General features: G+C 36.0%; 2 protein-coding genes across 2 annotated transcripts; one reads left to right on the top strand and one right to left on the bottom strand.

Annotated features, from left to right (window-relative positions):
• Positions 1-4,428: 4,428 nt before the first annotated feature.
• Positions 4,429-7,551, bottom strand: LOC109098776 (intelectin-like). Its single transcript, XM_042727720.1, has 8 exons — positions 7,499-7,551; positions 7,357-7,423; positions 7,074-7,226; positions 6,744-6,991; positions 6,447-6,605; positions 6,227-6,347; positions 5,924-6,027; positions 4,429-5,698 (listed from the first exon to the last, which is right to left on the bottom strand). The coding sequence occupies exons 1-8, from the start codon at positions 7,499-7,501 to the stop codon at positions 5,546-5,548; spliced, it is 1,008 nt and encodes a 335-aa protein (XP_042583654.1). The 5' UTR covers positions 7,502-7,551; the 3' UTR covers positions 4,429-5,545.
• A 2,064-nt stretch (positions 7,552-9,615) lies between these two features.
• On the top strand, positions 9,616-14,078 carry LOC109104870 (meiosis-specific nuclear structural protein 1). Its single transcript, XM_042727716.1, has 10 exons — positions 9,616-9,777; positions 9,915-10,139; positions 10,393-10,520; positions 10,601-10,703; positions 10,789-11,018; positions 11,173-11,389; positions 11,470-11,577; positions 12,368-12,625; positions 12,760-12,885; positions 13,004-14,078. The coding sequence occupies exons 1-10, from the start codon at positions 9,775-9,777 to the stop codon at positions 13,115-13,117; spliced, it is 1,512 nt and encodes a 503-aa protein (XP_042583650.1). The 5' UTR covers positions 9,616-9,774; the 3' UTR covers positions 13,118-14,078.
• The last annotated feature ends 1,764 nt before the right edge of the window (positions 14,079-15,842 follow it).

Below are 15,842 nucleotides of genomic sequence, written 5' to 3'. Positions count from 1 at the left end.
TTCTCGTAGCTTCGTAATATTATGGTTGAACCCCTGATGTCACACGGATTAATTTTCAGATCTCCTTGCTACATTTATGGATGTTGATCATGGTAATTACATTGCTGTCTATGGAAGGTTCTGATTCCATCAAAAATATCTTATTTTGTATTCCGAAGATGAACGGAGGTCTTACGGGTTTGGAATGACATGAGGCTGAGTAATTAATGATAGAATTTTCATTTTTGGGTGAACTAACCATTTAAGTCTTTTTTTCTGCCCTCAGATATCACTCCTCCACAATACACAACAGCATAGAAAATAACAGATGCAGCAACAGTATCATACAACATCTTTAGCAATGCCCAACATGTGGATATGACTCTGACCCTTTTTATACAAGTAATTCATGTGATCACACCAGTCTAGCCTGTTATTTAAGTAGGCTCCCAGATATTTGTAAGATTTTGCAATTTCAATATCCACCCCTTGGATGGTTACAGGGGATGTGCCATGTTTTCTTTTGGAAATACACTATAATATATTTGGTTTTACTTGCATTACGTTTAAGGCTGCACCAGTCCACAAAGTTCATGATCAACTCTCTGTATTCATCTTCACTATATTATCAGTGATACATCTAATAACTGCAGTGTCATTGGAATATTTCTGAAAATTATAAATATTTCTGAAAGTTAGATCAGTACCTCCCAAACGGTTATTTCAAAACAGACTCTCAAAGCTTCACAAGTTTCTTCAGACTGTCAGTTCCAGTCTTGTAGTTGGTAGATTTTTTTGTACCACGGGTTTATATACTGGGAGAATATGGACCAGAAGTAGGGGGAGGGGAAAAGACCTGTAAACCTCCTGAGTTTTACCATATAACACGTCCAATGTTTTATTGTCAATAGTAAAACTATCAATATACTAAAAGTATGCAACAGTTCAGTGTCATTGGAACAAGATTGTTCTTTAATACACTGCGTTCCAAATTATTATGCAAGTGACATATCAATAGGATTTTGGTATAATAAAGAGTCAGATTTTTTTTGTGTTGTTTTTCACATATTTTTAGATAACTGGTATCAATCTCAGACAGGTTTGGTCAATAGTTTGCCAGGTCTTTTTAGGTAAATGGAAATATATACATACAATATATATATATATATATAAGATTAGGCACATATTAAAGAGATACTCCACCCCAAAATGAAAATTTTGTCATTAATCACTTACCCCCTTGTCATTCCAAACCAGTCAAAGCTTTGTTCGTCTTCGAAACACAATTAAAGATATTTTGGATGAAAACTGGGAGGCCTGTGACTGTCCCATAGACTGCCAAGTAAATAAGAGTGTCAAAGTCCATAAAAGGTATGAAAGTACCACAAGGATGCACTGTTTTCTTTCAAATCAATTTTAATTTTTGGTTTTGGTTTCTCTTTCATATCGTCCCTGTCAACATTTCCGCATGGCCAACTTTGCCTTTCTGCTGCAAATGTGGGTGCAATTTCTGATGTATGATGCTTGTCAAGTTTAAATGGACATATTACATAATTTTTTTTTTATTTATTACAAAAATATGACTTGTCATGATTTGGTAAGTATATATATTTACTGAAACCATGACTATTTTATATATTTTATATTATTCAATTATTATTAAATTAAGTAAATAACTCAACCTTGTCACAAGTTTACAACCCCATAACAGTGAGAAATACATTTATTTCCAAAATTACAGGACTAAATGACTACAGGCCTGTGGCTCTAACGTCTGTGGTCATGAAGTCATTTGAAAAATTGGTGCTGGCCCACCTGAAGGACATCACTGGACCCTTGCTGGATCCTCTTCAGTTTGCCTACAGAGCAAACAGGTCTGTGGACGATGCGGTAAACATTGGACTGCATTATGTTCTGCAACACCTAGACAGACCGGGGACTTATGTGAGGATCCTGTTTGTGGACTTCAGCTCGGCCTTTAATCATCCCAAACCTCCTCCTGCCCAAACTAACTCAGCTCTCCGTGCCCACCTCCATCTGTCAGTGGATCAACAGCTTCCTGACAGACAGGCAGCAGCTAGTGAGGCTGGGAAAATACACATCCAGCACCTGTACAATCAGCACCGGAGCTCCCCAGGACTGCGTTCTCTCCCCAATGCTCTTCTCCCTGTACACCAACAACTGAAACCACACTCACTGGCCTCATTCAGGACGGTGACGAGTCTGCTTACAGACAGGAGGTTAAAGAGCTGGCTGTCTGGTGCACTCTCAACAACCTGGAGCTTAACACGCTCAAAACAGTGGAGATGATCATGGACTTCAGGAGATCTGGAGCTTCTAAATCTGACCTCAGAAGACTACAGAGGGTAGTCCGGACTGCTGAGAGAATCATCGGTACAACCCTCCAACCCTCTATTCAAGAACTGTACTTATCCAGAGTGAGCAAAAGGGCTGGCAAAATCACTCTGGACCCCTCACATCCAGCACACTTCCTCTTTGAACTGTTGCCATCTGGTCGACGCTACAGAGCACTGAGCACCAGAACGGCCAGACACAGGAACACATACTTAGTGTACCTTAAATTTTTTGCACATAATATACCTGTACATACATAACTGGTCATTGTAATATACCTGCCATACAATTGTCAATTTTTATATTGTCATTCCTTACCTACTTATTTGTATTTTTATTTTTAATTTTTTTGTATTTTTTTATTTTTATTCTTTTATTATGTTTTTTTGTTCTGTAGCTGTCATTCTGTTGCACTGCGGAGCTTCTGGCATGAAAACAAATTCCTCGTATGTGTGAACATACCTGGCAATAAAGCTCATTCTGATTCATTCTGATTATTTGTGATGGGGTTGAGTGTGACTTTTGTTGTGGTTTTTCACTTAAACTGGCCACTAGGAGAGTAGACCATATATGGCAACAATAACATAAGCACATTGTATATATGGATTAAAAGAATCATTAATTATTTTTTATCTTAATTTTATCTGACTTGGTTAAGTTGACTACAATACACCTCAAAAATATGAATTAAAAGTATGATATACTAAACATTTTCTGCACCACTATTAAAGAGACCCGAATGATGTAATTTGTGGTAAATGATGTCACATTTGTGTGGAGTCTAAATTATTATGGGCATGTGAAAGGGTTGAGTTCAGACTAAGGGACATAACTTTAAAGTCTGTTTTTATAAAATATCTTGCTTTTTTTTTTTTTTAGAAAAATATTTTTCACAAGAAAGGAACACAAATAAATGCTTACATTATTGCCAAAAATCATAGAAACTATGCACATTTTGTTATTAATTTTCTATTAATTAAGTAAAACTTTGAAGTGAAAAAGTTTGTATTTTTGAAGTGCCTCAGGGACATGACAAAATGCTTGGTTTTTATTTTATGCTAAAAAAAAAAATGCAATAATTATTTGTATCAATTTAACTTTGGGCTTACCAAAGTATTGTGAAAAGCTTTTAAGATTTCCTTTTGGTGAACCACCACAAAACCAGTATTAAGTCGCTGAGGTATCTGAGAACCATAAATTCAGTGAGAGACTGAGAAGGATCACTAAAAACATTTTTGAAGAAAGACAGTCTGCAAGCAAAAGGACAACCATTCTGCACAATTAAACTCAGCACTGCAAATCTGAAATAGAGATGTTTTTGGTTGTATTTTTTGTGAGAAAAACTGCTGACTAAAAGCAAAAGTTCAGATGTTGACAAATCTCTTTTACACATTAAACTTTTTTTTTTTTTCAGTCAGCTTGTGGCAAAGCAGAATAGGTATTTCTGGATAGCGTTTATTGAATGCACCACTTTTTTCCTTTCACTTTTTACATTTCTTTTGTAACAACAAAGATGTAATGGATAGGTACTATCAATTCTCACTTTGTTTCTTCTCTTTTGTTTTTCTTCTCTGAGTTGGCGAGCTCTGTTGAGGCTTCTGGGTAATTCAGAGAATGCGAATTCCCATTTAAGGTTCCTTTATTTTTGTATAGCATATGTGCTTGATTATGATTGTAATTTATATTACTTACGCAATATTATTTTAAATATGTAATATTGTTTTGTTCTGTTAACCATTCCTTTGATTTTTGTGGGAGGTGCGGGTGCTTATAAATTACTTTCAGAAAAAAAGTACAAACATATCACAAGGGCGGTAACCTTTTTAAAATGTACTAATATGTAAACATTAGCCTAATATTTATGTTTAAAGTACTAATATGTAAGTCTTGCAATATAAAATATATTCAGAATATGAAAAAAATTATAATATATATGTTATATATACAATATATTAAAACATGCTTACACAAAATAGCCTAATAGGCTTTTCTGTTGATCAGGAACAATAGATAGAAATATGATAGATGCAATAAAAATACATTGAAATGTCTAAAAAAATAAGATAAGTCGTAATAAGATAATCAGTAGAATACACTCACTGAGGGCTGTGACTGTCAGATCAGCAGGAGCAGAATTATTTCATTGTGTCTCAGAAAGCAGTGATAAAGGAGCAGTCAGTAACTTCAAATTGAGATTAAAAGACTTGTTTATTTTAATTAATAATTTTATCTTTATTTACTGTACAAGTGAAAATGTCACAATTCCAGCCTTTCTGAGCAAAGGACCAACCCTTTGCGCCACCTAGTGGTGATTTTGCGAAAAAGTTTCACATATATTTCTGAGACATAAACAACTGTTTTGACTTATTTTTGACTTTATTTCACAAAATAATTAGTTTGCATGCCATGAGTTAGTTTCGATGACTTTGCAATAATTAATAAAGTGTTTAAAATAGTAACAATGAAAAATGAGTGTTTCCAATTTATGTAAAGAACACAAAAGCCCCTACATAGAGTGGATAAATATAGTAGAAAGAAAGGGAGAAAGAAAATTACCCTTCAAAGTCAGCAACCCAAGAAGCTTTCTCTTCCTGACACCAATTAGAGGTTTATTATTTTCATTTTAATGTTAGCTGCACCAAACAAATGATGTCATGTGCTTAGTGGTCTTTAGGGGTATTTACATTGACATGACAACTAACCAAAAACAGACTTTAGTCACATGATTATTGTAATAATTAATTAACAACATTTACCATATGCTAGCTTTATAAAGCTAACAAAGTCTATCTTTTACTTCTTATGGGGGGTCCTGGATCCCCCAGCCTCCCCTCAATTAGAGCACTGAACAGCTTTGTACTTTTTTTTCTGAGTGTAGGTTTGATGCTCTTCTCCTTCCTCATGTGTCCTATACACTAGCACACACACTGAGAGACCAAAAATGGTCTAAAGAATGTATACATTTTTAATGTATACAGTACTGGATATGGAGCAGAAAATAGCAGAAGCTGTTTAATAAATGGCTAACCTGTGAATAATTTTTTCAGCAGTTAAAAGCGTCGGAGCATGCTTACTGTATCTGAAATTCCCACATAACAAACTGCACTTATAGACCATTATAAAGAATTTATGTTGTAAATAAATTCCTCATTGTGTTTATAATGTTCAGGTGTTAATCAATATGCTATATCTCTTTAGAATGATCAGAGTGTCAGCGATAAAAGAGAAGTACAGCTGCTTCAGTTATCTCTCTGGAAGCACTCCATCCTGTATTAGTACCATAGCCATCCCAGTCGAAGCTCGTAAAGTCCCCACACTGTCTAGGAGCTGCCTCAGGAAAGTGTCCACCTCCACCAATACAGAACTGCAAGAACATGAATACATTACTAATGACAAAAATAATTTGTATTTTATATATAATATAATATAATACAATACAATATAATATAATATAATATAATATAATATAATATAATATAATATAATATAATATAATATAATATAATATAATATATATATATATATATATATATATATATATATATATATATATATATTTTTGTTTTTTTTTTTTTTTTTTTTAACTCACATGTTCGGTGTGACAACCAGTTGGTTTAACGCCTGAACAAAGAGCCATAGCTGCCTTTTCAGTATTGAAGACTCTGAATGTGATGAATCCGGGCTGAAATATTTCTGGAAAAAAAATAAAAAATTACCACTGATGATGATCTGTCATGGTAGGTCTACATATAACATGGCTTTCATTCATTAAAGTGATCTCAACAATGATGATGCCTTGTAAGCAATACACCAGAACTGAATAATACACAGATTTTATGACTGTTAATGGATGTAGCTCATTTGAAAAATATTGGCTCAAGTATCGCTATACCTCTTGGATTAGGACCATACAGATTTACGGTTGTTATCGTATTTCCAGTATCATACACTATTGGAATAGCAGGTCCATTATCAATGTTGCATGTCCCGATTCCAAACCTCACAGGGAATTTCTGGAAAAATTAAGATAAATATTCAGTGTTTTATTTAATTTCATGACAAAATTAGTCTTTACCTATATTTCTGTGAAAATGGTACAAAGTTTATCTAACCTTGAATAAATTGAAAAGGTTTCCTCCATGTAGGGTTAAGAATAGATTTTCAGTGTGGTATCTCAGGATGGAGGCAGTGGTCCAGTGTTCCAACTGAACATTATTAGGAACATGCCACACAGACACATCCTGTGCCACGATGTCAAAGTATCCAGGATTCTATGACAGAAAGGAAACAGACTGTCATTTAAAATGTTGTAGACAAACATATTTTCATTGTCAGTCCAATGTCTTAACTGTCCTTTAGGTTGTTTCCCTTGAACCATGGCTGTAAATCCATTAATGTAATAAAAATACCTTATAATCATCACTTGTAGCAGCTTCCGCAGCTCCAAATGTGACTCTGTTTGCCCATGTCCCGTCACCATCAGGCCGGTTTGGGTTGCTGCCCTGCTGACTAGACCAGCGATCACCAACAGTGCACTTTCCATACATGTTGTTCTCATGAACACTGGCCACCAGCGTCCAGCCGCCGCCAGCAGTGGTCATATCACAGAACGTCTGGTAAAGGACCCCTCTTGATGAGATCAGATAGTACAGGCCGTCTGATTGAACGGAAGTATTCATGAATCAAATAAATGCAGTTTGGTGCTTAAGATCACAAATATAGACTGAAAATGGTTGTACCATCATAAACATGATACTTGTCACGGATTTCTTTGCAGCTTCGAGCAACATATTTAATTCTGTCCAGAAGTTTTTCAAGCTCATGGTTGCTGTTGGTATCACTGATGTTAATACATGGTGCTTCTGCCTCTTGTATTACATACATAGCTCCCACTGTAGAAAAAACATTTAAAACAAACTAACAAAAATGCTTTTTTTTTTTACATGGGTCATATATTGTGAAAACAATATTTTTAAGTTATTAAGAGAAATTGTTTCAGTTAAATCTTAAAATGACACTTACTTGATTTAGCATCACAGAACCATAAACTCAGTGAGAGACTGAGAAATATTTTCATAAGAAAGACATTCTGCAAACAAAAGAAGACAATTTTTCATGATTTAAACACACACTGAAAACTTGCAAACCTTGCACATTAACTTACCATTTTTATACGCCGGGGTAAAGGGTTTAGTGTGTTCTTATTAAGGAAATGCCGTATTTAAATCCTTTTCTTATCAAAGGTTGATTTATAAGTAATATATAACTAATGTTTGCAGCTGTTTACAGTATGCTTCGATTGCCGAACAATATATTTTACAGTAATCCTTAACTGTCCTTTATGACTTCTTTAATGACTATATCATTCCAATCCTATATGACTTCATCTCTTGTGTGGAACACAAAAGATGATATTTTGTCCATAAAACAGAAATCAGAGGGTGAAATCGGTAGTCAGATTTATATTCACTCTATTCAATCCATTTATACTCACTATATTCACAGGTCAAAGGGTTTGTTTCTTTTCTCTAACACTGCATTTCTGAGATAAAAATTTGGATGAACCAAACTTAATAAGACTTCAGTTATGTTCATTGGCTCTCCTTATCAGCTTCGTAAAGCTGGTTTGCTATCTTTATACATGGATGTCTCTGTTTTTGGACCTTTGAACTGAAATAAAAAAAATTAAGTTATAAAAAAAAGTTATATTTGACTTGTGTTTGTCTTTTGATCCACACGTGCAATGTCAGACTTCCTCATTTTTTTCTCAGAAATATTGCTTGACTTTGCCCTATGCTATCCTTTCATGTGGCTTTTTAATACTTTTGTTATTTTTCCTCACTTTTACTGCAGTGCCGCTTCTTGCTGGGGTCCCTTATAATATCAACCTCAATATGTGCAAAATTCAGCAGCTATAATATGTAAAAAATAAATAAATAAATAAATAAATAAAAATATTTTTTTCTGCTTTCACTAGTCCACCTGCCTGTCACAAATGCTGTACATAAATGTTGTTGTAAATAAAATATTTAACTCAGATGTTGTACTGAGGCAATACAGCGATCTGTCACACCACCACATCAAGGAGCGTTAAAACAGCATTTATTGTTTGAATTTCCTGATAAAATAGACATAATTTGAAAGATGGTGACTGATGGTGACTTGAAAGTGTGAGTGAGCAAACGCTGTTGTTGTAAGGAGGGAGAACAGAGAGTCTGTACCAGACACAATTTCAGTAATCATTGTTGGGGAGTAACAGAACTACATAAATGAATTACAAAATAAATGTAATTGTAATCAGTTACAGAGAAAAAAATGTGTAATAAAATTACAGTTACTTATGAAAATGTTAATGACTAAAGGGGGTTATATCAGAATTATTTTCACACACACACCCACATACAGATTTAATTGATTTCTTTCAAAAGTTGCAGTGGATGCCCTAAAATATGAGACACAATGGTGCAGTAAGGACACAGAATAGGAAACATGTTTATTCGATAACTCTTTTATTTTCTATTTGGGTTTATGTACATGCTTTATTTTTTAAGATTAACTTTTTTTTTCCCAAGCCATTGTTAGATGCCAGTGTTTCCTGTCATAGCAGTGCAAAGATCTGATTTGAAAAACAGTATCATGAGGATTGATATCATATGGTATCATGATGGACCCTCATATTTACACCCCTTATTATCATCTGGGGTAAATTTATATCACGCAATTATTAAAAAAAAAAAAAAAAAAAAAAAGAATTGTGAGATTAAAAGTTGCAGTTTACTTTTTTATAATTGATTCTGTGGTGGAAAAAAATATGCTACAGTTAATATATTAATATGTTTATTTATTTTATTTTATCAATTATTATTTTTTTTATAGTTAAAAAGCCATGAACAAAACAAGCCCTACAAAAACGTAATAAAATAACACAGATGCTATTATACAGATACTTAATGCTATTTGAAGATTTAATTGCATTTAATAGAGATTGAATAAAACATTGCAAATGGTTTGTAAAAGGTGTTTTTATACAAGTTTGGGGTGAGTTTTGTTTCATTTGCACCATTCATATCTATGATTTTAGAGTTTAACGTTTAGAGTGCTTCTAAACAGTGTCTCATTTTGAGAAGCAAATGGTTAATATCATTAAAAGTTTTCACGTGCTTCGCTGTTACAATCTCTACGTTATATATCAATTTCAAAGAAAATAAATGGGAATGTTTGCTTCCGGAACCTGTTGCACTTTATTGGCTCTGCAAGAGTTGCGCTGGCCAATAATATTCGTCTTTATTCCCAGGTCTGAAAGCCCGGCGTTTCTAGGACAACGACTCACAAACAAATGAGTGTGGTGTTTGGCGTTTCCCATTTTGTTTAGTTAGAAACAAAAGCATTTATATCGCAAAGTCGACGGGCCTGATCCACAACCTCCAGTACACCTGAAGAATGGTAAGAATGATGCAGATATGAGTAACGTTAGTCAGAAAACCATGAGCAGTGTGTTTCACGAACTAGGTAATCGTTACAGATGCTACAAACGATGCGAGGTTGTGTTGTTGAACTTACAAGAGACCGTGTCTTTGCAGTCTTTCATGAGCCAGCAGCGCAACATCTCTCACAGCCGCCAACAGAAGATGATGCTGGAGTCCCGCAAACAGGAGGAAATGCGTGAGAATCAAACCAAACGCATCGCCAGAGACAAGCAGCTGCAAGCCAACATCCAGTGCGAAGACAGAGTCGAGAAAAAGCGCTTCCTGCGCAAAATGCAAGATGAAGAGTATGGCCAACAAATCCAGGAATCAATTCTCAAGGTTCATTTTATTCTGTTCGTTTAACATGTTCAAAAAGAGATGCCTGCTCTCGTTTTTGCTTATTTGTTAGGATCCCCATTAGCTGTGCCCTACTGTTTATTTTTTTCTGCCATACAAAAATATGAACATACCTTTAAGAACATGCATGAAAAATTAACCATGCATATCAGAACATAAAATGAAAAAATCAATTTCTTATTTGAAAATATAAATAAAACCGACACAAAATATATATTAAACCAGTATGTTATAGGCAGAAGAGGACCGACAGTTCAGAGAGAGGCAGCTTGAACAGGAAGAGAGGATGGCCAAGGAGCTAGCCAGAATTAATAATGAGAAACTCCGAGATGAGAAGATGAGGCAGTACATTAAAGAGAACAGGTAAGAGCTTAATGGCACTATAGCACTGCATAATGGTTTTATAGGTTTACCATTTGTTAAGCTCTGTGTTTTATTGGCAGCGTTGAGCTTCGAGAGCTAGAGTTAAAGCTCAAGTCTGCCTACATGAACAGAGAGCGGGCAGCACAGGTGGCAGAGAAGGAAGCCGTGCGATATGAGACAGTGGTAACAGTGTGATCTGCAAATATGTGTCTTACATTTGGGTCTCTTATTCAGTGGTTTTGCTTATTGTGAATTTACATCTTACCAGCGACAAGAGGCTGCTGTTGCCCGTAAGATGAAGGACGAGCATGAGCTTGCAGAGATGGAGAAGGAGAAGCAGGAGCAGAAGAAGTATGAGGAGGTTGTGCTCTACCAGCAAGAACTTGAGCGGCAGCTTGAGGAGAAGGAGCGCAAGAGACAGGAAGCCTATGAGGAGTTTCTTAAAGAGAAACTCATGGTGGACGAAATAGTGCGGAAGATCTATGAGGAAGATCAGAGGTACGTGTGTTCTTTCTTTTCCCGTCTTCCTGAGTATGATGTTTTCCACTTCATTTTCAGAAATTCTGGAGAAAGCAAACAAAACATCATCTCTTTCAGATGAGCTGGTAAGATGGTTGTAGGATGGTTTGAAACTGAAAAACTTCGTTTACAGGGAGCTTCAGTTACGACTTGAGAAAGTAGTGGCCACTCAGAGATACATTGAAGATTTTAAAAAGCAGCAAGCGGAGTGGAGACATTTAGAGCGAGAAAAGGTGGAGGCGGAGAACAGGCGCATCATTGAGTTTGCCCACTACCAGCAGAGGAAGGAGGAGGACAGGATGGCCAAAGTTAGAGAGCGAGAGCAGGCGAAAGAAAACCTGCACAAAATGGTACATGACAGCACACCCTCTGTGCCATTATGTCATCAAGATTCAAGTGTTAATGTGTTCTTTCTTTCCTTCTGGTTTAGCTCTCTGAGCAGATCGAGATGGAGAAAAGAGAGCGTGAGAAGATGGAGCGTGTCCGTGAGGAACTTCACTTGGAAGAGCAGGCCGAGGCTGCAAGACGACAGGAAATTGTGAGAACTCTCTTACAGTGTCTCTTACTACAGCTCACTTTACTGGATACACATTGTGCGTTTTTAATAAGAAGACACAGGTTAATCTTATGCAGGGTTGCCAGATCTTAGAAAAAAACAATTCTAGTCCAAGACTGACTCAAAACCCACCCAAAAGTAATGAAAACTAGCCCAGTTTTTTTTCCTGTGTCCATTCACAGATAAAGGGCATTAAAATAAACATTCAGATTTGATTTATTCTGTGTTTTTTATTTTATTTGGATAATTTTAGCTAGACTACTTTTTATGCGGTATGTGCACATTTATTATTTAATCTGTATACCTATACCTACTTTCACTTCCCGAATCTTTTAAAAATCTTCTAATCATAGTCAAGACTATTATTAATAGCCTACATACTCTTTTTTTCTTTCACTCTTCTACTCTCCACAATCACTCTTGTTCTGTCTACACACAAGCATAAATGCACAATTAATCTATAATGGCAAACTTAATTTAACTGCTTTCAAATTCCTGATGTGTGTGAAACTTGTCTAAATGTATGCTCTAGTAAGCCTTTTGGTGGCCGCGCTACATTATAAAAGTGGCCCAAAAACACACAACACAACAATTCTTCTTGTGACATTTTTAAAATGGCCCAATTGTGGAGAAAACCGCGACCCTGGCAACACTAACCTTATGATGCATCCAGAAAAAGTTCCAGTCATATTTCAGTTACCCAAGAAAATTAAGCATATTTCAGGACCATGTACATTTTCCATTTCTTTACCATCATGTCACTCACTCACAGGAAGAGATGGAGAAGAGGATCCGGCAGCGGCTAGAGCTGCAGAAGACGTGTCAGGAGATGATGGCCTTCAAGCAGTTGCGCATACAAGCTGAGAAAGAGGAAGAGAAGGCCTTTAGACAGATGATGATGGCCAAGTTTGCAGAGGATGACCGCATTGAGCAGATGAATGCCCAGAAGCGCCGTATGAAACAGTTGGAACACAAACGGGCTGTGGAGAAGCTACTGGAAGAAAGGAGACAGCAGTATCTGGCTGAACAAGTAAGACTCAAAGCCACAAATCAAGCATGCAAATGTGCAGACATTAGTTCCGTTAGTTGCTTCTAATTCAGACTATACTAATAACCGCTGATAGTACAGATGACATGGAATGAATTAATCTAAATATTCAACAGGTGAGGGAGGAAGAGGAGCGAGCTATGGAGAAGGAGAGAGAGGCTCAGCGGCGAAAGATCATTGAAGAGGAGAGACAGAGGCTCCTAAAACAGCATGCAACGAAACTGCTGGGATACCTACCAAAGGTGAGAACACCACACCATAGTGCACAGACACTCACACACATTTCTCACATGATCAGACTCATTACTTAGAGAATGTATTTTTTAATTTTTATGTTTTCTTATTTTCCTTGTTTTCTAGGGTATTTTCAAAGAAGATGACCTGGAGCACTTTGATGAGGATTTCAAAAACAATTTCAAACAACGACAGGCTGATATTTTCTCAGATGAGGGTTGGGGAGATGATTCGCAGTAGGGTAATTCCTGGCATGACCACCACGTGGCACTGTTTTTAAAGCCAATCTGGTATGCTTAACAGTGCATTATCAACTGTTAGGTGCATCTGCCACTTCCACAAACTATTGAACAAATTTCATACATGACACATATTTACCTTTATCTTGAATAAATTTATACAGTATATTCAAACTAACTGAATAGTGTGTTACTTTGTATATGTAAATAGTATAATGTCAAACTTTATTAGGCTAATGAGTTTGGTTAAAATCTCCTGTAATGAATTTGTCACGTTATGTAACCATTTAGTGTGCCTACTGGGTAATACATTGTTTTTCCCTCTTCCCTGAACTGATAAAGTTAAATTTCACTTTTTTGTAGAATGAATTCAAGGGAGGAATTCTAAATGAATTCACCAGATGTTCACCATTTGTAGACTAGACTTGGTTAGCATTCCTCACGCAAGCATTTCCTTTCCTCTGAGTGATTTCATTGCTTCCTAAGAAAGAACTGGATATGGTTGATGGTTGGCAGGCAGTATATCAAACGAGCAAGAATTTAATCAAATGTGACTGCTCATGTACAGTCAAGTCTGTCAGTGTCTCTACAGCTGTCAGTCATTCTGTTCGGTTAGTTAGTCCATTACATTGGTCTGGCTGCTTTCATGGCCGTACAATTCTTCTGTTTAAGTGTTGACTGCTATATATACCTGCACTATGGAAATGTCAAGCCTCTGTTGTAACTGCTATTATGAAATTGTAAGACACATGCTAAAATGCAATACATTTCAAAGCAATCATATAATGAATTTAATTGAAAATTTCAATAAATTGATCCCCCAAACTTTAATGCAATATCACCATCCATTAGCAATAGAAGTTCATTTTCAATTCTAAACCTGGCAAATTCAGTTTTATTAGATCACCACATACTCTTCTCACAACACTGATAATAAAAGCTCCTTTGCTCGCTGCATAATGCATTCCATTCTCTTAATGATGTTCTAGAAATTGCCTCAGAGTAGTTGAGAGGTACTGTATAATTTTAAAAACGGAAAGGTCAGTAAACCTATTTATGTGTCTTGCAACTAATTTCCTGTGTCATACAGCTTCAGCGCTGAAATGTCAATACCAAGCTAACACTGGTAGTAAGTCAATAATTTACTTCAGTATGATTGTTGAAAGTCTCAAAAGCATGTTGTCAATATTGTTACAATGTTGGATGAAGTTTTGAATGAGCATAAAAAAAGACAAGGATCATTCAAGATCATTTACTTTCCTTTGGATGGATTGGCTCTTGTAATAATTACATACACTACTAGTCTCTTATGCTCACTAAGGTTGCATTTATTTGATCAGAAATACAGTAAAACCGTAATTTTGTTACTTTAAATTGTAATAATAATATTAAAATTTAAAGTAACTGTTAAAATAACTGACTACAACAGTCCTCTGTGTCACATGTTCCTTCAGAAATCATTCTAAAATGGTAATTTGATGATCAAGAAACATTTATTATAATCGCTGTTAAAAACAGTTGTGCTGCTTAATATTGTGGAAACCACTGATGAATAGAAAGGTCAAAAGAACAGCACTTATTAAATTAGAAATCTATTGGAACATTATATATGTCATTACTTCACTTTATGAAACAGGAAGTCCTCTTGATTTCCTCCAGAGCTTTAAAAAGATTATGATGGAATCATATACCCCTCTGTCCTGTCACAACCCTGTTTTGCACTCCATCATCCCTACTGGGTGATGAAGAGGTCATAGTTTGCCGAGCGTGCCAGATGCACATGCAGCATGCTGACGCACATGTTTACCCCCGGTCACACAAATTAGCTCTCAGAGCTTCTGAGCTATACACATAAATTTCTTCCTCTCTTTGTATATCAATGAACATTTGCGTTTAAATAACAGGTATAAAAGGTCAATATAAAACTCTACAGTCTCATAAAGGTTGCAGACCGTGCCAAAACTTGACTCAAGTGCCTCGCAGCTCAGTTAAACCACTAATGAGAGTTACCTAGTTCTTTTTCCCAGCACTGGTGCAAATCTTATTTGGTGTACCTACTGTAATGGATTTTTTTTTTTAATGGGCTGGTCAGAAATTTCTTACGATTGTCATCTTTCAACTGAAGCTCAGTGATCATGACCAGACTTAATCTTTCCTGACATTGTTCTGCATCACATAACTTGTCTTGCTCACCTAGTAGGGCAGGAAGCACTAATACCTTGAAGGAACTTCAGGTTGTTTGACAGACCAATGAACTCACAATATGTATCATAGCTTACTCTATCATTGCCATCGCAACCTAGATTGAAGGGAACTTCCTGTTGCTGAGACGGATTGCAGATTGAATTGTCTCAGAAAGAAGTCTCGGATTGCAGAAGCTGTGTGTCTACAGTGAAGCTTATGCTAATAGACCAGACTCCAGTGCTGCATTGGATTAGTCTGAGCATGATTTGACTTGGCTCAATCATGCTGCACGTCACCGGTTCTGCACAAACACCATTATCATATATGGCCAAAAGGAAATGAACATAAATCTCAAAAGTAAATATAAGGTGTACATGCTAACCCTATTAAGATACATGCATCTTTAGATGGAGCACTGCTCATTCCATGGTTCTTTTTGACCCCCAAATAGCTGTTACCACCAAAAAGCCCAAGCATTTCCTGTGCCTTACCTCTAAATGAGTTGTGGTTATACATTGAAACAAAATTATAAACGCAACACT

Source organism: Cyprinus carpio, chromosome B7 (assembly GCF_018340385.1).
Source record: "Cyprinus carpio isolate SPL01 chromosome B7, ASM1834038v1, whole genome shotgun sequence".
NCBI classification, from domain to species: domain Eukaryota; kingdom Metazoa; phylum Chordata; class Actinopteri; order Cypriniformes; family Cyprinidae; genus Cyprinus; species Cyprinus carpio.
This window is presented reverse-complemented; position numbering and strand designations above follow the sequence as displayed.